General features: G+C 44.4%; 1 protein-coding gene across 1 annotated transcript; it reads right to left on the minus strand.

Moving 5' to 3' along the window:
- Positions 1-2,259: 2,259 nt before the first annotated feature.
- Positions 2,260-27,212, minus strand: SMIM3 (small integral membrane protein 3). The gene is made up of 2 exons (XM_080920322.1): positions 27,022-27,212; positions 2,260-3,556 (listed from the first exon to the last, which is right to left on the minus strand). Exon 2 carries the CDS (start codon positions 3,547-3,549, stop codon positions 3,367-3,369), a length of 183 nt encoding a protein of 60 aa, XP_080776448.1. The 5' UTR covers positions 3,550-3,556; positions 27,022-27,212; the 3' UTR covers positions 2,260-3,366.

Consider the following 27,212-nt stretch of genomic DNA (forward strand, 5'->3'; position numbering starts at 1 on the left):
GCAAGCGTGAACCCCCACCCCCACCCCCCCAACTAGCACAGCTGCAGCTTGGGAAATTGTAATGTTGGATCAGGCAGAAAGGAACCATGGCTAACTAACCAGATCAAAAAGAAATTAATGTTCTCCATAGGTGCATCATAACCAAAACTTCCAAATCACCACTCAGAACTGCCATTCACATGATGGAAAAAACAAGGGCAATCAGAACATCGCAGAAAAAAAAGAAAAATTAATAGACCTTACAAAACTGGCTTTTAAATAAAAAAAATGTTGGGGGCTGGAGAGATGGCTTAATGGCTAAGAGCACTGACTGCTCTTCCAGGGGTCCTGAGTTCAACTCCCAGCAACCACATGGTGGCTCATAACCATCTGTAATGGGATCTGATGCCCGCTTCTGGTGTGTCTAAAGACAGCTACAGTGTACTCATAAACATAAAATAAATCAATAAATCTTAAAAAAAAAAAAAAAGAAGAAGAAGAAGAAGGAAACGCCAGTGTCAGATGAGCACTCGACAAGACAGTCAACATTAGGGGAATTTAAATTAAAAGTTCACACCTACTAGAATAGGGAAGGATTCCAAATGTGATTTAAGACACTTAGCAAGTATAACCTTGCCTTGTGAAAGCAGAAATGCTCCCCTCAGGAATAGCTAGTCGAGCTCGGGTAAATATATAATTTCTACATTAAGCAGCATTCCTTGGGGGGGCTCAGACGGCAAAGGTGCTTGCTGCCAAACTTGATGGTCTGAGTTGTATCTCTGGGAGCCACATGGTAAGGAGAGAACTCATTCCAGCAGGTTGTCCTCTCCCCTTTGCCTGTATGTATAATGTCATCCATACACATACATATATGCATATGTGCATACATACATGCACAAATAAATGTTTTTAAAAGGTTATATTCATATAAAAATCTATACAATGGGCTGAAGAGGCAGCTCAGTGGGTAAGAGCATTCTGTGCCTGAGTTCAAATCTCAAGTGTGTGCCTCAGCCCCGTGTTGAGGGTTGGAGAAAGTGACAGACGGATGGCCAGCCAGCCTGTCTAAAATGGGAAGCAGATCACTAAGAGATGCTGTCTTGGGCAATAAGGTGGAGAATGACAATTGCACCAAGTCCCTTTCTGCCCTCTGAGTGTTCAAAAAGGGCAAGCACACTCACATGCATGCACCACACACATACAATACCACACACTATCTTAAAGCTCTGCACTTGTAACGGTCATGGTGACTTAATGAAGAAAAAGAGTTTGAGATCAATTCAAATGTTCATCCATCAATAGATGGGCAGGATGTGGCACAGCCCGTAAAGGAACAGAACTATGTGCACACCCAGAATAAGAGTGCATCGGGAAGCATATGCTCTCAAAGAAACCATCCTCGAAGGCACACAGACACACTTCAGGTTTCATTTCCTTAGCATCCCACAGAAGACAAGCACACACTGGCAGAGAACAGATCGGCGGCTCTGAATCAGGAAAAGAGAGGCGATTCTATGAACAGAAAGAGTGCCTTCGAGTGTTAGTAGTACTCTGTAGCCTGTTTGTGTTTCCATCCCTGTCCTCTTCCTCATCGAAGCCATGAGAGCGGCTATCCCTCATGGCCCTCTACAAAGTCTGGAACCGACCCCTCTGTGCTTTCCCTGATGATGAACTGAAACTCTGGACCAAAAGAAATCCCTCCTCCTTGGTCAGGTACTTTGATGACAGTTGTATAACAGAACCCGAAATCCAGCCAAACAGACCAAGATGTGTCCTTTATGGTAATCTCGATAGAACCCCTCCTTTTACTTTTGCCCCTTTCCGACAGTACTATCCTTAGGACAGTTTTCCTGTTCTCGGCTTTAGCTTCCTAAAAGCCTGCTCAGTCTTTAGTCCGTGTGACTGTATCCTCCCCACATACTGCATGAGCCTTTCAGTCTCCATGCTCCCCCCTCTTCCTTCTCTTCTGCGTACACTCCTACTGAGCATCTCCAGGCTCTAGACTTAGCGTGTCACTGTACAGGCTGATCCCGTCAACTACAGCAGCACATAAGTCATGTTTCACATCTTCCAAACCCTAACTCCAACCACAGAAACCTGCTAAAAAACCAAAGACTGCCAATTGCAGTCCAAGGGAAGGGCCCAGCCCTGTGGTATAGCGGTTGCCTAGCATGAATGAAGCCCTGAATGGAGGATACCAGAGCTAGAAAACAAAACAAAGCAAAAAAACACAGTTGAGTTGAATCTTTTTATTTAAATTCAAAATTCAGTAGGTGTTCTTCAAAGAAAAGCTTCAGACACACTCGGTGTGACATTTATTGGAAACTGGATGCATACAAGGACGGAGATCAAAGCCTCGTTTGATGTAATACTATCCTAATATTTATGCTTCTTACAAAACAATAAATCCCAAGATGACCCTGAGTCCGGTGTCAAAGGGTGAGCTTTAATAGTCTAGAAATATTTCTATATAAATAAAAATCATTGCATCTAAAATAACCATCGTTGTTTTAGGTCAGGTTCAAAAGTCCTGGGAAACCTCTTAAGAAAATAAGTACTTCAGACAGATGTGGGAGCCAGAAGGGCTGGAGCTTGAGCTCAGGGGACTGGAGCTGGAGTTCAGGGGTAGAATCCTTTCCCAGCATGAAGGAAGCCAAAGGTTCATCTCCAGTGCCACAAAAGATTAGTAACAAAAGACTGATGCTAAAGGCAACAAAAGCTCACACTGAGGGAAACCCTCTACTGTGAGGTACACAAAGGAGCTGAAATGCTGGGTAGAAAACTCAGCAGCCCTGCGTTTCCAACATGGCTGAGAGTCAGCGCTAACAGAGATGTGAGGCTCAGTGCAGAAAGTGGACCTTCTTGACACCAGAACATAATGGCAAAGGTCTCACTCAGGAGCAGGATTGGCAGAGACATTTCTGAAACCTATGCTTATCTCTCTCCCCATGCCATACTAGCTTTCTCCTAAACTGAGAAAAATGGAAGGAGTGTCATTTAAAAAAAAAAAAGTCTGAGGATGGGTGGACCATTTTGATTGGTTCAGCTAAGGGGCGCTGGCCAAAGTTCCTCTTTCCCAGGCTCCTTCACCTCCTTTACCATCAGCAACTTCAGGGGCCTTTGGTTCTTCAGAGCTCATCGCACAATATCTGTGTGGCTTCGCTGTTCTCACACAGCTTTTACCTCCACTGTCACGTGGTTCTCACAACCCTGTGAGGTAGGAAGGCAGGGGTCATGACCCACAACTCAAAACACCTACACTGTTGGCTAACAGCAGAATCAAAACTAAAGGACAAATCCAGCTCCTGGGTCTCTCCACTGTCTTTCTGGGAACAGGCTAGGGACGAGACCCCCGCCCTTCTCACACGCCATCCCCTTTCGGGGGTCTCAGACAGCCCCATTGAGAACTGGATGAGTCCGCATTCGATAGATGATGACCGCAGTGGCCGGGCACAGGAACAAGGAGGTCATGATGACAACAGTAGCCAGGATGATGAGGACAATGGCCCAGATATCCAGGATGTGCTTGGGAAGCAGGGCATCCACAGGGGATTGGCTGATAGCATCCATGTTGACCCTGGAATGGACCGGAAAGGAAAGTCAGTTTTGTGTACCCTCTCCCTGCCTCCTTCCAGGGAATCAGACTTGCTGGGATCCTTAGCGGTTGATAATGGCATCATATGTTGAGGTGTCCTGTTACCAAGCATATGCAAAACACTTTTAATACTTATTTTTATTACGTGTGGGTGCACACGAGGGCACACACCTGTGTTCACATGTTAGTGTGTCTGCAGAGACCAAAAGGGGCTGTCAGGTCCCCGGTAGCTGGAGTTATAATTGGTTATGGGCCGCCTGACCTGTGTGCTGTGTCCTCTGCAAGAGCAGCAAGTGCTCTCAACCCCAGAGCCACCTCTCCTGTCTCTTATGCAAAGCACTTTATGTCCACTAACTCATCGACCCCCACATCGACCACCACCCCAGGGAAGAGGGATTCCAATAATTTCATTTTTTCTTTCTTGGCCTTTATCTTCAGTTGCTCCCGTTTCACAATGCAAATCAACGCCATGTAGATGTCATTAGTTTGGCCTAGGAAATAAATCCAGATGGATAGAACTTTCATTACTATTTAAACTACCAGTCTGCTCCACTCCTCTATACAATTCAGCTTTTAGTCTTTGCTTATCTTTGTTTTGGGGGGAGGGAGCAGGGAGCCTAAGTGGACAAATGCACATGAACATGTATGTTCTGGGCTGGAGAGATGGCTCAGCGGTTAAGAGCACTGATCGCTCTTCCAGGGGTCCTAAGTTCAATTCCCAGCCACATGGTGGCTCACAGCCATCTACAATGATATCTGATCCTCTCTTCTGGTGTGTCTGAAGACAGCTACAGTGTTCTCATAAATGTAAATAAATATTTTAAAATATTTTAAAATATTTAAACATGTATGTTCTATGTGTAGAGGACATGGGACAAACCTGAATGTCATTCTTTTGGCATTATCTATCTTGATCTGGGGTGGGTTTTTTTTCATTGATTTATTTATTTATTCATTTTACATCCTGATCGCTGCTCCCTTCCTGGTCCCCCCTTCATGGAGTTTTTCCCCCTGATTCCCTCCCCTTCTCCTCTGAGAGTTATCCCTACCCTCCCACCCACACACACCCGGGCACATCAAGTCTCTGCAGGATTACACACATACTCTCTTGGGGTAGAAAAGAAAACCCCTATAATGTGCCCTATTAAAGGCATCTTCTTGTTCACAGGGTTAAGGAAGACAAGGGGTTTGGAAAATTCCAGATGACACTGGGATTTGTATATTGTGATGGGCCCCTTGCAACCTCCTTCTGAACGCAACATAGTGTGCTGTGTTCTGGATCCCTGAGGCAGAAAAAAGCAACACTTTCATTCCTGTTTCTGAGATTGATGACATGCTAAGATGAAGTATTACGTGGCATTATGTGGTATAAGTAGTATTATGTGGCACACAAAGAAACACAAGCAGTAACACAAGTGGTAACAGAAAAACACAAGCAAGAAAGGTGGCACGCCCAGCACTGTGGTACAGATGGCCAAATGCACATCTGAAATCATTCTGACCAGCCCCACTCAGCTCCAGCCACCAGGACACAATGTGGTTTCTCGGTCACGGTCTCTCACTGGGACCTAGAGCTTGCAGACTCAGCTTGGCAGGCCAGTTAGCAAGCTCCAGGGATCTGCCTGCCTCTGTCTCCCTGGCTCTGGAATTACAAGCATGAACCGCACACCCAGCTGACACGCAGGGGATTGGACTCGGGTTCTTTTGTTTGTGATAAGCGCTCTAAAATGAGGCAACTCCTCAGCTCTCCTGATAAGACAACTCCCTCTTGTCCAAAGAAAGTCTGCCTACATACTTACTCCTGTGAATTATTGGGACATCCACCTAAACACAGGAATGGAGATTTGACTTAGGGGTGGCATAGCAAATCTCCATAGCCACATTTGGGGATATGCGAGTGACCCAGACTGGTTCACCAAATTCTTCTCCAGTAATTTTATGTAGAAGGCCAGGGTGGCTATACTGAAAGGCTGTGTATCTATCTGGAAAGGATGGGGCTGCTTTGTTCACAGGTAGAGCATCTGTCTTAGAATTAAACACAGGTAGAGCCTTGGTAGTTATCTTCTGATATGACTTGATAGTAAGCAACTGAACCCTGCCATGTGTGATGGCATCTGCAACCCTAGACATGCCAAATATATGAGCCAATAATATCTAGATTCTGCTTAAACCAATGTCCATTTGGTATCTTTTTCAGCTTTTAAACAAAATTCAGCATCCCTATAATACCTTGAGAAGATGAGGCAGAAAAGATCAGAAGTTTGAGGCCAGCCTGGGCTACATTAGCAAGACCCTGCTAAAAACAACTAAATTCAGATAGATAGGGATACAAATCAGTTGTTCTCAGACTTGGTTCACAATGTTCTTAGTGTCTTGGAAGTTAGTTTTTTAAGATTTATTTATTACATATAAGTACACTGTCGCTGTTTTTAGACACACCAGAAGAGGGCATCAGATCTCATTATAGATGGTTGTGAGCCACCATGTGGTTACTGGGATTTGAACTCAGGGCCTCTAGAAGAGCAGTCAGTGCCCTTAACCACTGAGCTATCTCCAAAGTACTACAGGCCAAATAAGTATCTTGCAGTTTCATGTACTAAGTAGTTAGGCTCAAACAATCTAGTAAGTACTTCTGCCCTAACAAGTTATGCACGGACCTGTCGAGCACTGCGCATGGGTATGGGTGTGTGCCTATGAGGGTGGGTGTCCTCAGACGCCAGAGGTGTGGAATCACCCTGGGCGCTGGTTCAGGGAATCAAACTCTGGTCCTCTGGAAGTTCAGTGTGTGCTATCAACTGCTGAGCCATCTCTCTAGCCCCTGTGAGACTTTTTCAACTTTTGGATATGACTACACAATGTCATCTTCTTCTCCTAGTCTACATTAATTTTTGTTCAGTACTAACGCTATCAAGACAACCATCAGAAACGGCTGCATGAAATACTATTTCCAAAGGCAACGTAGTAAGTTAAATGTCTGAGACATTCTGAGCATACTATTTCTGTCAAAACATGTTAATGATAAGGAAGGGAGGGCAACAATTGACAACCGAGACCTCATGGGACTTCAGCAGCAGGAACTGAGTAGAGAGACAGCCTACAGAAAGGGGAAAAACCCTGGCCAGCCATAAATTTGAGAAAGAGTTAATATCTAGAATACATAAAGAACTCAAGTCAGAAATGGCCTGTGGGACTGGACAGAATTCTTAAAGGGAAAACTGATGGCCAATAAATATTTTTAAGAGGTAAATATCCATACACATCAGGGAAAGACAACTATCTCTACTTTGGGATTCCTTCTCATCCCAGTTAGAACAGCTTTCATGGGGGGGTAGAGCTGGGAGTGGGGATAAATGCTGGGAAGATGAAGATGTGTGGGAGAGTCCTCACTGTTGGTGGGAGTCTAAACTTGTGTGATCACCATGGAAATCAGCCTGGAGGCCTCTATAGTAAATAAATAAATAAGTATACAGAAATACACAATGAGAGACTGTCTTTAAAAAAAAATAAAAATAAAAACCTACCATATGACCCAGCTCTACCACTCCAGGGCATATATACAAAGAATTCTGTATCCAACCACAGAGATTTTTTCACGTCATCCATGTTTATTGCTGTGCCACGAATAATAGCAAAGAAATGAAACCAACCTAAATGTCCATTATCTGATAAGTGGTTAATAGTTTCATAGTACATATACATATTGGAATTGCACACAATGTTTAAAAAAAGCAAAATTATGGTATGTGCAGGAATATATGCAAAACCAGACAATAATATACTAAGTGGGTTAACCAAGGCTCAGAAAGACATTGTATTCTCTCAGTATACATTCTCTCAATATGCAGATCCTAGCTTCCAATTTTTATACATTTGCATGTGTATTGAAGTAAGTATATGCAGAAAACTAGAAAGGAACCTGTGGAAGGGGTAAAAAGGGGCTTTAAGGGTGAGAGTAATAGAACACGTGATGTAAAAGCGGAAGGAGGCATGCTGGGAGTATGGAAGAAGGAATGCTGGGAGTGAAGTGTTAATGGTTAGGCAAGAAGGGAGCCAGGGGGTGAGGCAGAGTGGAAAGACCACCCCCACTGGAATTTTCCTTCCCTAACCACTAGCTTTCTATTCCTAACGCTTCTAATTCAGTGGTCCCTGTTGACACTTTAAGGTATTACCCATCATGCCCAGGACCAGTGCAGTACCCAACATAGACGTACAGGCATGCTTCTGCATTATCTGCCATAGCAATGGATACAACTCTATAGTGTCCACTAATAATAAGATTGAATGAGGAATATCCATATGTTATGGTTTAGATACAGGTTGCGGGTGTCCTCCGAGGATTCCTGTGTTAATCTAATCTCCATTTCAAGACATCCAGAAGGCAGAAAGTTAATCCAGCTACAGTGTTTTGAAGTGGAGCTCTTGAAAGTGAGACTGACAAAAGAGGAACCCAAGTTTGAGGCCAGCTTAAGTTACACACAGACACTGGGGAGGGGATGGGAAAAAGAGGAAGAAGGAGAAAGGTGGGGGGTGGGGAGTTAAGAGGAAGAGGAAGGAAATAATCTGACATTGGTAAACTCCAAAAATATCTTTTAAGATCTGCATTTTTATTATATGTGTATGAGTGTTTGTCTGCTTAGATTTTGTAAATTGAGTAGTAAGGAAAGTAAGGACATGGAGAATACTTGTGTCATCCATCCAAAGAAAGGGTTAACAGTGGTCACCTTTTGGTGGAGTTTACCAGCAATGCAAGATGCTTTTGTTTGTTGTTTCTATGTGCTGTTAGGCCATTTGAATTTTCTGAACATGAGCATGTATTGTAATCTCTTTATCTTGACTGAAGAGAGGAAAAATAGAATTGGAGGGGAAATTCTTTATGGTTGGTAAAGGATAACTATACGCATGACTTTTAAATAAAATTAAGATACGGGACTAGATCAGGAGTTGCCAAATGTTGTATATACTACAGACAGTAAGAATGACCTTGGGGTGCATCAACAAAACCACTGCTTTCTGAGAGTCGAGAATGGCCTGTCACCCAGCTGACCTGAAAACACAGCCAGGATTGGGAGGACCTGGACTCAACAAGCTCCAGGATCTCAGGCCTTGTCTAGCACTAGGACTTGAGAACCGGTGCCTGGGTGCACTGGAGCCAGAATGCTCAGATTTGATGAGGCAGCCTCTGGCAAGGGGCCCAGCACCAGGACTGTCAGGCTGGGGCCTGGCGAGAAGAGAAAGGATACAGGGTACTTGACTCAGCCGTAGAGATGGAGTCACAGAAGCCTGAGTCACAAGAGACGTACACTGTCTGTTCAAGACTCATGGGGGTGGAAGAAATCATTCTGTGGTCTCCTGATTGCATCAACAGCTAGCCTGCTTTAGGCTAGAGGAACCCCACACAAGTCTTCCAGTAAGCCCATTAACATCAAACAGTCTCTGGAACTTCACATGCCAGGAATACGAATGCCAGGAATACAACTTCCCTGACTAACTTCATAAGCAAAACCTGTCACTTACAGTAAAGCAGAAAATCATGGAATATGAAAGCTGGAGCAGGTCATGTTCCACAGAGGGTGTGAAGTAGGAGGTCTTCAGCAGTTCCCCTCCTACCCCTTTGGTAGGAAGTATTAAAGCCTATTCCATGGAACAGAATCCATGCCTGGTACTATACACTCAGTCCAACAAATACTTTAACCATACTGCTGCTCCTACAAAACTAAGCAAGATATATAAATAAGCATTTTTTAACAACCTGGATCCAAGACCATACCAGTACTGCTCTGGCATAAATGAAATTACAGGTTTTATGTGTGTGCAAGTACATGACACACATACATGTGTATGTGGGGCAGTGTGCCTGAGCCATCACTTGTGCATGTAGAGGCAAGAGGCCATGTCCTATGCCCTCTTCTATCTGTCCCACATTTTTTTTTAAACAAGTTCACTAAAACTGGAGCTCACAATTTTGCCTAGACTGTCTGGCCACCAAGCTCCCAGCTCCTCCTGTAACCATCTCCTGGCTCTGGGATTAAAAGCATGCAATGCCACACCCAACATTTTTTACCTGGGTGCTAGGGATTGAGCCCAGACCCTCACACTTTTGTGGCAGGCACCGATGAACCATCTCCCCAGCGCAAATGAAACTGTTCTTAAAATCCAAAGTGTGGGCTGGGGACAAAGCTCAGCTGAGGTGCTTATCTTACATGAACAAAGCCCTATTTGATCCCAGCACTGAATAAACTGGGCACAGAGGAGACCACCTGTAACCAAAGACTAAGGAGGTGGAGAGATGGGACGGTCAGAAGTTCCAGGTCATCCTAAGCAACAAATGAGTTAAAAAGCCGGCCTGGATTGCTTGAAATACTATCTCCAAACAAAAACAAAGAAACAGAACAAAAAAGAAAACTGGAGGTGGAAACAGATCAGAGAAAATGCTCTCCTCAAAGACAGAAGAAAGGATGGGCAAGTTGAGTTCCTGTCCTTCCGCCTCCATCCACCTCCATCTGCCTCCCTCTGCCTCAGGGTTGAATCAATAGCCTTGAGACCTAAACACCAAAGGTTCCCATTTCCTGAATAGGCACAATATAAATTAAGAGTGATGCTAACACAAAACACAAAATTTACATGATCTAAAATTGAAGTTTTTCCCTTCTAATAAAAAGTCTGCCCCTTCCTGAGCCCCTGTGGGAAGACGGTCAGGTACCACATGGGCAGGGATTAGGGTGCATCTTAGTCTTCTCTGTCCTTGAGCATGGGGTCCTTCAGCAGGCTGTTTCTCCCCAGGTAACGGGCTTGAAATACAATGAAAGAAAATGTTTGTCCCCTGGAAAAGAACTAAACAAGTCACATTCACCATCCTTAACTGCATGCTAGAAAAACTTGAAGAAAAGCAGGCCCTCGGCCTCTGTAGCTGGCTTCTGTCTGACCTCACTTTAACATCTGGGTGCACCGGTTCTTTATGACTACATAAAATGTGTATCTTGGCACATCTAATGAATAGCAATAGATCAATTTCCTTATCACCTAATTCACAGACAAACAGTTTGTAATTTCTGATTAATGGTTCTCTTTGGAATTTGGCCCAAGCCATTTACGTCACAAATTTAATCCTACAATTAATAAAAAAAAAAAAATGAAGTTTCTATGACTACATGCAGTAAACAGCAGTCAGTCTCAACAAAATGTTGTCATTTTGAACTAGCAAACTTGATTTGCCTCACGAATGAACGATAAACTTCAACATGCATTCCAGAGCTGTGCACTGGAGAAATGGCATTAACTGCCAGGCATAGCTGCATACACCTGCCATGCCAGCACTCCAAAGACAGAGGCTGGAGGATTAGAAATGCAAAGTCAGCCTTGGATACAATGTTTCATAAACCCGGAAGTGGGTGAAACAAGCAAGCCTGGGAGCAATGCTGATTGGGACTGCACAACACCCCTCTTCTGATAAGGCACCTGGTATTGAGAGACCCCTACCCACACTTACAGTGCACAAGCACCCCTCCAACAATGCACCTGTTTTCAACCTTGGGCTCCTATCTGCAACAAGCTACACACACAATAGACAGTGGAATAAGTTTCTCTTTTTTTTTAGCAACCATCGAATTTGGACACTTTGCATTTAAACATATTCCCAGTACACCTAGGTAAGAACAGAGAAGGGCTGAACTGGTGTGGGCACAGTCACCTCTGCACCTATGTTCAGTGTGTAAGCCTGTACACTGGATTTTCACTCCTAACACGGTGGTTCCAGTGTTTGGATTTGGTTCTATAAGAAAATTTAATATGCTCTTTCTCTTTCATGTTCCCTGGCAAACTTACAATCTTGAATTGTTAAAAACATAGTAGTGAGTATTGTTAGTGAGTTCCATGGAGCACACACTGTCCTGGAGTGCAGGCAGGCAAAACCAGTCTTGAATACCAGCCTTTGTCTCCCAAGTGCTGGCTCACAGGCACGCCGCCATGCCGGAGGTGGCTGTTTATTTTCTGATGTGTGGTAGCTGTGTTCTTGCTCTGCTGTCTCTTTTGCCTTTCTGGCCATTTTCATTTTACCCTGGACATTTAAGCTTACCGTGTTTGATGCTCTTACCCCCAAGAAGATGCATTTGTTTGGGCCAGTTATGTGGAGATGCTTGAAATGCAGATTAACAGGAATTTTATTTTAGGAACTATGTTAATTCACAGAGGCCATGATTTCTGGGAGGCCTGCTGGACTTCCAAGGGCTCCAGTTCCAGTCCTAAGGCTCTAGGCAGTCTTGGCTGGGCTCTGGCTCCCGGCTCCCTTTCTCTCCCACTCTGACAGAAGCACTTCTCCACTTTTCATGAGGGAAAATGTGAGCCCTAATGCCAAGCTCACCTCCATTGATCTCTGTTCCTTCCCAGCTGGTCTCCTGGAAACTCCTTATTTTTTGTTCATTTTAAATGCTTCTGAGTTGAATTTCCCCTGGCTTTCTAGTCATGTTTAGAAAAAGCTGTTTGCTCGTCAGAACTGGAACTCTTGATAGTTTTAGGCTGTACATCAGAGAAGGCTTTTGGCCAGGAACAGTAAGAGCCTGCATTGGGAAGAGAGCACTGAGACTGACCTAGGCCAGCTTGTACAGTGGGTCCCACTGCACTGGCTGCTTCACTGGGCTGTATGGATTCTGGAAGTGGCTTTAGTATAGTGCAGAGGACAGAAATGGAGACCAATGTGGGGACTCTGCTAATGTCCAAGTGTATTTATCCTAATTGCACACTCTGGAACCAGGGAAACAACTGCAGGATGAGTCTGGGGACCCATTGGATGTGAGTCAGACATCAGCCAAAACTCAATCATCTGACCTCCAGAGCCCCTACTTTAACTGGAAGGCCACAATGTTTCTGGGGTCTCCTGGAATCACTGTTTATTCTGAACCAGGATTCAGTAGACCCCAGATTGTTTCCTTTCCCCCAGTGTACAGTTCCGTAGGTCCCTCTGGGGAAGGACCAGAGAAAGGTTAACAGTAAAACTTTTAGGTGTCTTAGCAAAGTCCCCTCTTCATACTTCTGAGCATTAAGATCCCTGCCTGGTTAACTTCTCTGGTTTCTACCACAGGAAACAAATATATCCAGTGTAGGATTTTGTGAAGCGTTTGTTAATGTATGGGCCAAGGCTAGTTAAAACTTAATGTTTGCATCCCCTAAGCAAATACAAACACTATATAAACTTGCCACAGTATTTTTAAAACAAATACAATTTGTTACATAAGTACACGTTTTATGATTGTATGTTTGAGAAGTTTGAAGGGAAACCTCCCTTCTCCGTGCTTCTTGGAGGTTAAAGAGACACAGTGGGCAACTGAGTTATCTCAGAGATAGCATTTAAAAATATGCTTTTGGTATTCATCCTGTACATGTATCTATGTGCCATGTTTGTACCTGGTGTCTGTGCAGGCCAGAAGATGCCATTAGATCCCTTCAAACGAGAGTTAATTTTCGTTATGGGATACCCCAAAGGTGCAATAGTGGCACTTTTATCTTGGGGGTAACCAACAGTGACTAGTTGGACTTATGATCCACTCAACTGTACAGAATTCTCTCCAACGTAATGTGTCAGCTCATACAGCAAAGCCCTAGAGATCCCATAAAGTAAAATGAGCATTATAAAGAATCTGATGAAAAACTTTAAAAAGCTTTCTTTAAATGAAAAACAACTGACTGACTGCCAACTTTGTCACAGAAACAACAACACTTAAAAACAGATTGAGTCTTTAAATAGGTAAGAAAAAAACTCCTAAGAATTATGGTGGAGCAGGATATTTCCAGACAAAGATAAAGAAATAAAATATTCAACAGCAATGATGAACAGCAAAAGAAACCAAAGTAATGCACTTTGATTTTTCCGACACTGTCTCAGAAAGAAAAGAAAAAAGAAAAACTGTGTTAGACGTGGCTTAATCAAAGATAAATGTCATCTTCAGAGTAGCCATTGAAAAAAAACAATAAAGGTATATTGGAGGGGTGGGAGGAGGCAGAAAGAACTTCATTTTTCCCTTTCCCAGGCAAAAATCAGGGTGGCAAATCGCATAAGGGTAAATTCATAGAATGGGAAGCTGAAACACAGCTAGTTCTCTCAACCAATGATAAAACAAAGGAATGTTTAAATAACTGTGAACGCAGATGTCTTAAGTTAATGACTTTCTATATTAGCTCAGACACCATGCATGGAGCCTAGGTTTCATCCTGAGCACACAGAGAAAGGGGAGGAGATTGGAAGGAAGAGGGAAGAAGAAAGGGGGAAAGGCAGGAAGGGGGAGAGGAAAAATAACTGAATAATTACATTAGAATACAAGATGATACAACATATACAGCTATAAATAAGATGTTGTTACAAGGTAATCGTCCCATAGAGAATCCTAAGTTGCTCTCCATGAATTCTATCTGCTAATAGTATCCCAATTATGCAGCAGTGAGATCTAAGGCTCCATCAGCATCACTGATGTGTGCAATTCTGTCCTTGTCATTTCAACCCTTTGGCTTTAGTCCCAGATGCAAATAAAGCTAATGAAGACAATAAATAGATAAACCTAGAAGGTTATTCATTCTCATTTAAGTAAGGCTCTTGAGAACTCAGGGTTAATAAGATATCCTGGTGAGCCTAACACAGTCAATAGGAAGCCCTTTAAAAAGAAGGTTTAGAAAAATGGGCAGGAGGAGGCTCTCCTCTAGGGTTCGTGACCTCTCCAGCACGGACAGCTGGCTAAGTTTACAGTACCAAGCATGAATTCTTCCCTATTAAGTGGTTCTTAAGTCCAGTTAGAAACCATTGGTTACCCCCAAGATAAAAGTAACCACTATTACATCTCTGGGAGTATCTTTTTTTTAAATATTCATTTAATTTTACATGTATGTATGAGTACCACAAGCATGCCAGCTACCCACAGCAACCAGAAAAGAGTATCAGATCTTGGAGGTTCTGGAAGCAAAACTCGGGTCCTCTAGAAGAGCATCAGGAGTGCTTGACTGCTGAGTCATCTCTCCTGCACTCACCTCCCCTTGGAGATACTGTGCCATGCCGGCCATTGTTGCGGTTTGTGGAATTTATAGCTCGGTAGGATTATTAACTGCTTTTCTTTCTTGACAGCTTGCGTAGCACCTTTAGGTCCTATGAGAGCTAGTCCTCAGGAAAAGACTTTCAGGGCAGTTACAAATCAATTCCTCCAAGTCCTGTGTCCAAAGCATGTGGTATCTTCAGTAACAGGATCTTATCTTCAAGTTCTGGGAGATAAATCAAGGGCAATGGCCGTAGCCTATACTGTTCTTGAAGTCTACTAGATTCCCCTGACCAAAAACTCTGCCATTTTCCTAATCCAGTGTAATGTCTGCCTGTATTCTAAATACTAATCCTTATATACAGATATAAGTCTGACTCGCACCCTCATCAAAGAAGCTACCTTCTGCAAAAGGAGAGTGTGACAGAGACCCACAGCTGGCTAAAAGGAAGAGACTGGGTGACCACAGTGCCCCCAGCCTCCACTGATCAACATACAGTGCACCCCCTACACTTAAGCTCGGGAAAGAGCACAAAGAGAGTAGAAAGACTGTAAGAAGATTCAGGACTACTCTGTGGTAAGGCAAGCACTATGAATTTCTATAGCACAAGGTCACCTAAGACAGCCTGGAGTCCTGACCTATTAAATCTGAGATAATAAACTTGTTACTTTTCAACACCAAGTTTGTGGTAATCTGTTATAAATCAATAGAAAACCAATATGATAATACCACATCTGCCTGATTGTTCTCTAGAAATTAAATGAATGGGTTCTAGATATGTATGCAGACTTTAGAAAGCACACAGTGTAAAACATGTAACCTACCATCCATTTCACACAGGGTGAATGATGGCCAAAGAAATGAAGGGTGCCAACCCTGGCGGCTCATGCTGTAAGCCCAGTATGCAGGAGCAGAAGCAGAAAGATTACCAAAAGTCCAAGCCTGCCTGGTCTGTATGGCAAGTACCAGTTCCAGGATAACCAGAGCTACAACAGTAAAGCACAGGCTCAAAACAAAACAAAAAACAAAATCAACAACAAAACCCCCAGGTATGACCACACAGGCCTTTAATTCCAGCATTCAGTGGGCAGTTGTACACAGAACTCCATGGCCAGTGGGGTCTACACAGTGAGTTCCAAGACAGCCAGGACCACACAGAGAGACTGTCTGAAAAGGGGGTGGGGGGCTGGAATGATGGCTCAGTTTTAAGAGCATGGGTGGCTCTTTCAGGGAACCTGAGTTCAATTTCCAGCACCTACATGGCAGCTCATAACTGCCTATAACTCCAGCTCCAGGGGACCCAAGACCCTCACACATACATACATGCAAGCAAAGCACTAAGGCACATAAAATCAAAATAAATAAATCATCAAAAATAAAAGTAGACAACTTAAAAATAAGGGAAATGACTTGCCTCAGTTACAAACAAGTTAGTGGGAACTGAGACTCCAGCCTCCCAGTTTCCAATAGTGTGTTTTGAATTCCACTGTGCTTACTCGCTCTCTCTTTCTCATCCAGGTTTGTTTCGTTTTTTTTTTTTTTTTTTTTGGGGGGGGGGTATTTTTGGTTTTCGTTTGTTTTGTTGTTGTTGTTTTGAGACAGGGTTTCCCTGTGTCGCCCTGGCTGTCCTGGAACTCACTCTGTAGATCTGTCTGCCTCTGGCTCCAGAGTGCTAGGACTATGGTGTGTTACCTGGCCCTCTGCCATCTTTTTTAAAATGAGAGTTGGGGAACCTCAAAGGCAGAGAGAGGCTGCTGGAGACTGTGGTGGCTGAACAACCTGAGATAAACAAGGACAGAGAGCCAAATTACTTTGTTTTACCAGGCTGGCCTCAAAACTCAGAGATCTGTCAGCCTCTCTGCCTCCTGAGTACTCAGATTAAGGGTGCATGACACACAACCTGCACAGTTCTCTTTGGTTTTGTTCTGTTTTGTTTAAACATATTTAACTAAATAGAATTACATTACTTTCCCCCTTGTTTTCTTCCACACAGCCCATTCCAGCTACACTCCCTTGAATCTCTCCCATGTCCCCCACTTTCAAGCTGATAGCCTTTTTCTTTTATTATCATTGTTATAACTCTAATTATCATTGTTACATACATATATGCGTGTATGTGTGTGTCTGTATATGTATATACAGACACACACACACACACATACACACACACAAATGTACATAAATGCAACATATTGAGTCTTTTTTTATTGTTGGTTTCAAGGCTGACCACTCTGCCTTGGACAAGTCATAAGGGACTCACTCATCCCTAAGAGAGGCAAATTCTCCTACTCCCAACAGTCAATATTTGCCTGTAGTTCTTTGCCTAGAGGTGGTGTTAGCATTTTCCCTAAACTCCACCCCACAGTTACCTGGCACATTCATCAAGTTTCTTAACCTCACTTTTCATCAATGAAAAAGCACCTGGAAGTTGGCTAAGGCAAGCTGCCTAAGGCACAAAGCCCCAGCAATGCCACAAACAGGAAGGAAGGTGGCTTACTAGCATCAAACATGTATATATCACAAACAAAACAAAAGAAATGCTGGGTCAGAACCCCTTGTGTTTGTAGTCCCATACTGGGCCCAGCCCTTTGGCTTAGGGCCCAAATACAAATTACTAAAGTTTCTTACTCTTAATTGAGAATAAGAACAGAGAAGAGAGGAAGACTAGAGAATCTTGCTTAGAGGGAGAGATTCTTCCAAGGGCGCAGGGAGAAAGGGGAGACCAGTGAGCACAAACGAAGCACTAGGAGAAGCGCAGACAACTTGCCTGGGTTTCAGCTCCGGCCTAACATAGCTTCTCTGACACACAGCATCCCCTCCACTCTGTAGACACTGAATAAACACTTTGAACTCTCCCAAGTGCAGGGAGTACTTTAAAAGCCAAAGGAAATGCAGGACCCTTTGCTCCACTCTAACACTGCAGAGGCATGCTAAAAACCCAGACTCTGAGGCCAGGCAGCTTGTGTTGAAATGTGGGCCCAGCACTTTCTGGCTAAGCAACCTTAAGTAAGCTAATTGAACTTCCTCATCTCCTGTTTACTCAGCTGAAAACAAAACCAAATATGGAGGGAAAGTAATCTGCCTTGGGATTAAGAGAATTTATCTGAGATAACCGCACACAGCACATAACACTGTTCTCCCAGAGTAAGCGCTCTACAAATGTTAATTCTTACCAATGACTGGAAATTCCTGTCCATGAAAACCATTAACCTGAGCAAACACCCTCCCCTCCTTCAGCTAAACTCTGTTAGCACCCCAGACTTGCAAAGAACTTCTACTTTATGACCAAGGATGACAAGATGGTGCCACAAGCAGCTGGGACCTCAAACCCCTAGGAACAGTGACGCAAATAAACTTTTGTCAACCAAAGCAGCCTTGAATATTTTGTTATGTCACGATAAAGCCAACTAAGACAGATGACTATCCAAAGTAATCTTTTTTTTTTTTTTTTTTTTTTTTTTTTTTTTTACATCAACCAGCAGAGTTAATAAGCTGGCCTATTTCTCTGGTCCAAGTATGAAACAGTTATAGTCAACCTACTTGGACAGCTAGTGATGACACTGTGACTAATATTAGAGACCAAGGAGTAGGACTAGACACATGGATAAATCAGATAGCTTTTGCCCTTTCGGCATCAGCTCCACTTGCAGAAAGAGTATGCCACAACACTAACGCCCTCATTGTGGCCTTGTGGAAGACAAGCCATCCAGCCAACGTAAAATTCCACTGCCGTTGAACCTAAAATGCCCAGGTGCTGTGCAAAATTGATGGAAACATTAAACTCTTAAAGGTGGGACCCAGTGAGAGGACTTCTGATCGTTGAAAGTGTTCCTGAGGGGACAGAGTGCCCAGACCCCTTCTCTCCTCCCTTTCTTAAAATATGTTGTGTTTTATAAAAAAGAAAGAGCCAGGATATGTTTGGTAGAGCGCAGTATGGTGGGGTGGAAGGAGGTGCCTCTTTGGGCCCATGCTGAGGCACCCCTCCCCCTGAAATACTGAGGTACCAGCCATACCACACCTGTAGTATGGAACAGAGTTTATTTGGGCATGGGGAGGAGAGTTAAGGAGGAGAGAGAGGAAGAGAGAAACGGGTGTGTGGCCAGGAACACTTGGACGGGGAGGAGAAAGGGGTCAGGGAGAGAAGAGGTAGAGAGTAAGAGAGTTAGAGAGTAAGAGAATGAGGAGGGGGTGAACAGCCCCTTTTAAAGTAAGCTCCAGGTATAACAGGCTACAGCCAGGTAACTGCAGAGCCTAGAAGGAAGGCTAACAAAATGTCTCCCACCTGCTATGAAGCGAGCAGCTTGGCCCCCCACTACACTGTCACATGCCTTGTCTTGGAGAGCTGACCGAGGTGTAGAACTCCAGAACTACGAGCCAAAACCCGTTCTTTTCTTTTTACAAGCCGATTATCTCGGGTGTGGTGGTAACAGAAAGTGGACAAGCAAGCACTTAGGGCTACACAGAACTGAACCAAATGAACCCAGAAAGCAGGGTGGGGCAGGAGACTCTTTACAAAGAGGTCAGAAGCCCTAACACTAGCTAGGAGCAATGGTGGTCTAAAACTGATCTGAGTCCAGAGGAGGTAACCACAGTGATGAGTTTGATAGCTTTTCGTGGTCTGTCCCAAGCAGACCTTCTATGACCCTTCACTCTGAACTAAAGGAAAGAGTTAGCTTTTGAGAGGTTGCCGGTGGTTATCCAACTGGTTTTACCACCAAGAACCTTGCTGAGGAAGGAGGCAATAAAAGAAATTACTTCCTGTTAGCAGGCAAGCTTAATTACCCCACAGCAAGAAAAAGGCAGATAGAGGCAGGTGGCATCCTGAAGGTGTGGTCCTCATCCCCTCTGCCAGAGTTCTGCACAGTGGGGCAGAGAGGAGACAGCTCTGCGTCACTGGGACTGCAAGTAGCTGAAGATGTGTAGCTCCAGATATCTTTCAAAAAATGAATGATGGCTAGGCATAGTGGTCTAGGCCTCTCATCCCTGCACTTTGGAAGTAGGGGCAGGTGGATCTGAGTCCCAGGACAGCCAGGGCCATGTACAGACCCTGTTCCAAAAGAAACAACAACAACAACAACAACAGAAAGTGAACCAGGGAACACCACAAGGATTCGCCAGCACCGTGCCTCTTACAGGACCTCTCTCAGGGGCTCTAAACCTCAGAAAGAGCTGTTGAAAGTGTCGAGGAAGGATGCAGTGTCTTAACAAGAGAAGACAAACTGGCTATGAAGAAGGATTATCATCACCACCCTCAGCCTAGAGCACCACATGTCTGGGACCCACCACCGTATCTTCCTTGCATTTCTCTCTTGATCTCTTCTTAGGGTATCAAATGCTGGTTCAAATTACTGAAATGTCCCAATGTTTTCCCCACACTATTAAAATACCACTGATATACACCAGCCATTCTAAAATCTCATCATTTATATTATTTTTTATTTCTCCTCTTAATTTTATTTTCCTCGCATAATTTTTGGAGAGTAGGTAGGTGAGTTGGTTGGGTGGTGTGGGTGCACACATACAAACACACAATAATGGGGCACATGTCCCACGGTGATCACATAGAGATCGATGGACAAAGTTGTGGCGTCTGTTCTCTCCTTCCACCTTCCACCTTCCACGGGTCCCAGGAATCGAACTCAGACTGAAAGCCTTGCCCAACAAGCTTCTTTAACAGATGAAACATCCCAGCAGCTCTATTTTGTTTATATGGGACAGGGTCTGGAGTAGCCTGGTCTCAAACTCACTGGCCTTTTCCAAGGTCATCCTTCTGCCTCCACCTCCTGAGTGCTAGGATTACAGGCATGTTCCATACTATTCCTAGTTTATGAGGTACTGGAGATTAAACCCGGGGTTCGTGTATGGTAGACAAGCTCTCTACCAGTTGATCCACACTCCTGCATATATGTTTCAGCTCTGGTTGACTCCCTTTTATTGGCTTTTATACCTAACAGGCTAAAGCCTTATCGAGTTGACCTCCTCAAACAAAAGCTCACGAGAATGAAAGCCCTGTGTTTTGTCTATTGCCACATCCTCAACATCTGCCACAGCGCCCAACACGTCACAGGATCAATAATGTAAGACTGAAGAGAGAATCAAATGGGAAACTAGGTATGTCACATTTGGGCCCAATCCATGGAACTTAATTAGCAGAAGAGATCCAAAAACAAACCTGACTCCTGCCGAAATCTCAACAGCCATCCAAGTTGGACCATATCTCCAAAATAAACTTCAGCCTCTGATTTCATCACTTTCTGGGCTGTACTTTCAAGGATTATGGGGGCTCCTTTTTCTCCCAGTCCACCCAGTACCTAAAAGGGGACTGGCTGGTCTTTTTGAATCAAGTCCTTTATAATTTCCTCTTGTCAACAAGCTTGGGCTGATGGGCATAGATTCTAGTTTAACTCCATTTACAGCAGTAGAGAGGCACAGACAGATGGTGCCCACAATGTGAGCCTTTCTCTACTCTCAGAAAAGGATAGGGAGGCTGGGGAAAGAGGAGTTCCCCATGCCATGTCCTGCATGAGGACGTCCCAGCCACCTAGTAAGTCTTGGAAATGGCAGCTCCCTCCCCGTTGTGTACTAGTCAGCCTCAAACCCCTGCCAGCCTGGCATAATCATTTCACCGGGGGAATTCGTTCCAAATAAGTGAGCCAAAGGAAGGAATGGGGCACACAAAATACCAAAAGTGTAACATGAATCAAATCAGAAACCTTTCTCTAATGTTCCAAGATCCTGAAGGGGCACTCTGTTCCTGTCTCATCCAGACTGACCTGACTTGTCCAAAATTCCTAATGGACTACAGACCTGCTCATGGCTTGGGTTTCTGCTCCTCTGTGGCTAGAAAGTGGAAAAACACAGGATATTTATTTCAGACATCAGAAAAGCAGCCAGAAAACCCTTTGAGACTGAATGTAGACTGCATTTGACCGGCAGTCAGTTTCAGAAACCGAGAGCAAGCCAGCTGAAGAGAAAACACGGACCAAATCCACAGCATCCTCTTTAAGGCGGGACCATCCGTCATTACTTGCCAGTGACTTGTGTACTGCTGTGTGCCCGCTGACAACGGGGACTCTGCACGCATGCAGGGCCTGTGACAGAAGCAGAGCAGAATGGGGATGCTAAGCCCCTGCCTCGCTGTGTAATATTAAACTAGTCAGTCTCCCAAAGAATGTTTCACATGTACAGTATGCAGATAAATGGCCCCCAAAAGATCTCGATGTCTTGGTCTCCTTGAAAAGGAGTCATGACTCACAGGGTAGGGCCGTGAAAACAAAGGCAAGAGAGTTTGCAATGTGGACCATCTGAAGGTCATTGATATGGGAGAGCACCCTAGAATATCCAGGTGGGCCCAATGTATCACAGGAGCTTTTAAAAGTCAAGTGGAAGGTTAGGAAAGCCATGGTTCTCAATTTTCCTAATGCTTCAGCCCTTTTATACAGTTCCTCATGTTGTGGAGACCCCCCAAGAATAAAATTATTTTTATTGCTACTTCATAACTGTAATTTTGCTACTGTTAAGATTTTTAATGTAAGCATCCGGTATGCAGGATCTCTGCAGCCCCATGTGAAAGGGTCGATCAACCCCCCAAAGAGTCACGACCCACAGGGTGAGAACCACGGGGTGAGCAGAGACTTACAGATTCTTAGCTGGTTTGAATAAAGAGAAAGGCTGCTGATAGCCAAAGGCTGCAGTGCTGTCAGGAGCAGGGACTGGCCCTCTGCTTGCAGCTCAAAAGAAAATGGTGACCTTGGGCCCACAACCAAAGGAAGTGAATTCTGCCAACGACTCAAGGAAGGAAAAGTTTATACCCTGGAGCCTCCGGAACAACGACCCAATGGTGTCTGACCTATTGATCACTGAATAGTGTCCAAAGCTGCCGGGTTTAAGTCTCATGAAGGACTTGGGGTTTTGGTTTGTTTGGTTGGGTTTTGTTGTTGTTGTTGTTGCTGTTTACTTATTCTTTACACTTTTTATTTCTCAGAGGAGGGAGGGACTGTGCATGCCACAGTATAGCACACGTGTGGATCAGAGGCAGCTTTGGGGACTCTGTCCTCTCCTTCCACAGTGGGCTCTTAGAATCAAACTCAGGTCGTCAGGCATGCATGGCAAGTGCCTTTACCAGCTGAACCACTGGCCAGCCCTGTTTTCTATTTTGTTTTTCACATTGTATGTATGTACACAGGTTTGTAACTGTGCACACAAATGTGTAGACATGCCAGCAAATCTCAAGGATCCACCTGTCTCCACCTCCCCAGTGCTGAAATTGGAAGGACGTGCCACCCTGACAGCCTTTTCCACACGGACTCTAGAGGGATCGAACTCAAACCCTCATTCCTGCATGAGGAATGCTTCCCTTTGAGCTCTCTCCCCAGCCTTAATATGGCAAATGATTAATGGTGCACGATTAGATCCTAAGTAAATTCCTCTGTCTGATTGTACCTCAGTTTTGATATCAGTCAAAACCTAGTAACAAAGGAGAAGATAAATTCTGAGGGTCTGGCCTGCTCTCGGAAATTGGCAGTGCAATTCGACCACTGGCACAGCTCCGCCCCATCCCCAGGAAGCTCTACACACAGCTCCGCCCCATCCCTTAGGATGCTCTACACACAGCTCCGCCCCATCCCTAGGATGCTCTACACACAGCTCCGCCCCATCCCCTGCTCCAGGATGCTCTGTGGTTGAAGAACATTAATAACAAGGCAGAAAAGAGTGAAATAAAGAATAGAGTACGGATGCAACTGGAGGTAATCATATTAAGTGAATTACTCCAATCTCAGGACAATTAATACCAGGGGCTGGAGATACAACTCAGCAAATGAACTTGCTGCTCTTACATGAGTTCAGTTCCCAGCACCCTCATCAGGCAGCTCAAAACCACCTGTAACTCCAGCTCCAAGGCGCCCACATTCATGTGTACACACACACAGATGAATAAAAACAAAATATTTTAAAGATAAAAATAGCACACTTTCTTTTTTTCTTTTCATGTGTAGATACAAGACTATAAATTGTATGTGTACTCACAGCACAGAAGTAGAAACTAAACTGCCTAAGAGAACAAAGAAAACAGATGGGAGGAGAGAGGGATACAGAGAGGAGTGGGCATGGGGGAGAAGTTCTTCCAATACCATAGAACACACTTGCATGAAAACAGCCTTCTGTAACCCAATATAAAAAGTTCATCACTTTTTACATTAAAAAAAAAAGATTAAAAGAAAAAAAGGTAATGATTTCAAAAGCCCTGTGCTATCTTAATGGTAACAGACAGACAGGGCTCTTGTTTTGCCACTGGTTATTTCCATGACCAAACCTTAGAGCCACGAAATGAGGTCTAGGAAACCAAGAAAGAAGTTAAGGATTGGGAGCTCTGAGGTGATGAGGTCGATTAGCAATGTCTGCCTGGGGCAGGGGTCAGGAATAGCAACACATGCAGACACCGGTCATTATTGATTCAAAACAGTTCAGGAAATACAGTTTTCTTTCTTTCTTTCTCCTCCTCCCTCTGCTGCTCCCTTTCCTTGGTCATATCCAGTCAGCCAATCAGAATCCAAGTCAATGGATAATGAAGCTATATCTATATATAGCCAAAATTGTAAGTATACATTTTAAATCAGGCTTGCCTTTACCTAATATTCAGGCAGTTCTGATTCTAATCTGTTTCTCCTCCTGGCTACTTTGCATTTAGCCTTGAATATCCTGGTCTTTCTTGAGGTTCACCTTCTACCTCCAGAAAGAACTTTAAGGGGTCGAAAGTCCTTAGTGATCCACAAGTATACGTGCCAATGAATTCTCACTTAACTTCTCCCATGCCATCTTGCAGCTAATGCAAGAGTTGATCCCAGTTTCTACAGGATTTAGAGAAGTTTGAAGGCCAGATGCTGAAGCCAGACTGTCTGGTATCAGATCAGTATCATACAGCTCTAGGCCACTTCCTATGTGACTATGGATGACTTATTTTCTCCAGAGTTCAGTTTGCTGACCTATTAAATGGAAAGAATCTTCCATTTAATAATAGTCCTTCCTTAATAGGATCATAGTAAAGACTAAATGAAAGAATATATGTAAAAGCTGAGAATTATGCCTGGATCACAGAAGCCTAAACCAATCGACATTGGATTCTTGGTTTAGGCTTCTGTGATTATTGGAGTAGGATTATTATTCCATCATTCAGAATGTTTGCCCAGATGAGGGGACTGGGGCACCACAGGGTACAGTAACGCCAGCATTTACACTTTGTCTTAGTTACTGTTATATACTGAGGCATCATGACCAAGGCAACTCTTATCCAAAAAAGCCTTTAACTGGGGGCTGGCTTACCGTTTCAGAGGGCTAGTCCACAGTCAGTATGGTGGGAAACAGACAGGCATGCTGCTGAAGTGTTAGCTGAGAGCTTTCCATCCTGTTCTGTAGGCAGCAGGCAGAGACAGGCACACCAGGCATGTCCTTTAGACATCTTAAAGCCCGCCCCAAGTGAGACACTTCCTCTAACATGGCCACACCCACTCTAATAAGGCCATGCCTCCTAATCCTTCTAACCCTTTGCAAACAGTTCCACTCCCTAGTGACTAAGCATTCAAATATATGAGTATGAGCCTAAGGGGGGCCATTCTTTTTTTATTATTATTATTTTATTGTGAGCTTCTTTTTTTTTCTTACAACTTTATTTTTAAAAAAACAGAGATACATGTACAGATTTTTGAAAACATAAGGGGCCTGTTCTTATTCACAAAACCACCCTCCCATAAAGCATGGGGGTGGGGAGTTTACTGGTATCTATCTTTATATTGAACTTGAAGTAAAACCAGTGTAAGAACAAGTAAAACAAAACAAACAAACAAAAACCTTGTTTCCTTGGAGACATTCACTTCATATGTATGTTTTAATCCATACTGAAGGAACAGATTTTAAGATGAAAACAGAGCACAGCTGGGAAAGCCCCTTACGGCCATCCACTGGGGTCCAGCCTCTGACCCAGACAGAATGTACTTTGGTTCATGTCCTTTGTATCTCTGACCCCTTTACGTGGTGTTCTCTCCCTTCTAGGGAAGGAGGGGGAAACCCCGACTTTTTTTGTGCAACAAACCCAAAGTTCTGAGGTCCTGAGAGGTCAGCTTTAGAGACTCCATACAGCATGACATGTTGCCCTACAGTGACTCACAACCCCAGTATGGTTAGAACAGAGAAACACTGTGGCTTTTTCAGTTCTCACCACATGCTTTCTCGTTGCATGCAGACAGCAGTGTCTTACACAACCTAAAGAACACATGCTGTGGTTGGTTACCACACACAAATAGGCATCGATCCTACCCAAGTTCCTCATTTTACAGATGAGAAAGACTGAATACAGAGAAGGGAACTGTCTCAGTCATAACTCTGAAATCTCCTGGTCCCTCAGAAAACCATTCCTTCCATCCCACCCTAGGCAGGCAGGCTGTTTACCCACTTAGCTGCAGATCACAGCAGATACTTTGGGAACCTCTCAGAGGTGAAGGAGCAGCCCCAGGCTTTGAACAGTAAGTATTTTACGATCTGCCCACAGACCAGAGAACTGACAGCCACAGGATGCTGCTAGTCACGAAAAACAGCAAACAGGGTTGCGTAAAAGCCCATTCCGGTTCTATCAGAAAACTCCCCAATATTTGCACAGAGTTGGATGGTTCACACCTTCCATCCTTTACGCGGTGAACTGTCTGTAGTGCCTTCTATCTAACCGGCCTTATGCCAGGTCCTGGGCGTGCCTCAGAGATGAGAACAGATGGGCTGTCCCTACACTCAAGGAATTGGAGAGAGGCTGAGTGGTGCACGGGAACCAGTAACGCAGAAACTAATTTCTAACAGACCAGATAACCCGGAGAAGGGAGCCTAGAAGAAAGGCCCCTCTTCAAAACACTTTTTCAAAGTTTTCATTTGGTTCAAAACTGAAGAGGATGCTCTCCCCATTCCAACAGTGACTAAACAGTCCACTGAGGCGATGATAAAGTAACTAGATGCCTCTAGTTACTAGTTACCTAGGGTAGAACCCAGCGTCCTAAGAACAAACTACCGAGTCCAGATATCCCAGACTTTGATGACCTGTTGTTTCTGGTGCTAACCAAACCCTGCGCTGTGCTCAGACGTACCTGGCCCGGGAGCTAGGAGAGGCAGAGTCAACGGGAAGGCAGAAGCCGGGCAAACCCAAGAGAAACCAATCTCCGAGTGGGCCGGGGCTCACCCACCCAAGCCACAGCCTGCTAAGAGGCTCAAGACTGTGGGGCAGAAAATGGCTAGAACTTCGGGCTGAGATCGGAGGTAAGGGATCGAGGTGAGGAAAAGAAACTTAAAAGTAGCAAAGGCAGGAGAGGGCACCCGAGTGAGGGCAACCGGAGGGCAAGTCGAGAATCCCGGAGAGCTCTGCTCAGCTGGAGCCCCGTAAGACACCTTTCGGTCTCACTCACCCCAGATCCGGCCCTGATCTCCAGTCAGGATTACAAGCAGCAATCGGTGTTTTTCTGGGTCCCTAGGATCGCAAGGAATCCTCAAGCGACCCCAGCTCTGGAACCTCAGCCCCGTTAGCGCCGAGAACGTGCTTGGGCTCCCAGCCCGGGAGCGCGCAGGAGCGGCTGGGATGCGTGCTCAGCACCTCGCA

This window comes from Micromys minutus (genome assembly GCF_963924665.1).
Source record: "Micromys minutus genome assembly, chromosome: 8".
Taxonomy (NCBI): domain Eukaryota; kingdom Metazoa; phylum Chordata; class Mammalia; order Rodentia; family Muridae; genus Micromys; species Micromys minutus.

Coding starts and splice junctions, on each gene's coding strand:
- SMIM3 (XM_080920322.1), bottom strand. CDS start 3,549: ATGGATGCTATCAGCCAATCCCCTGTGGATGCCCTGCTTCCCAAGCAC.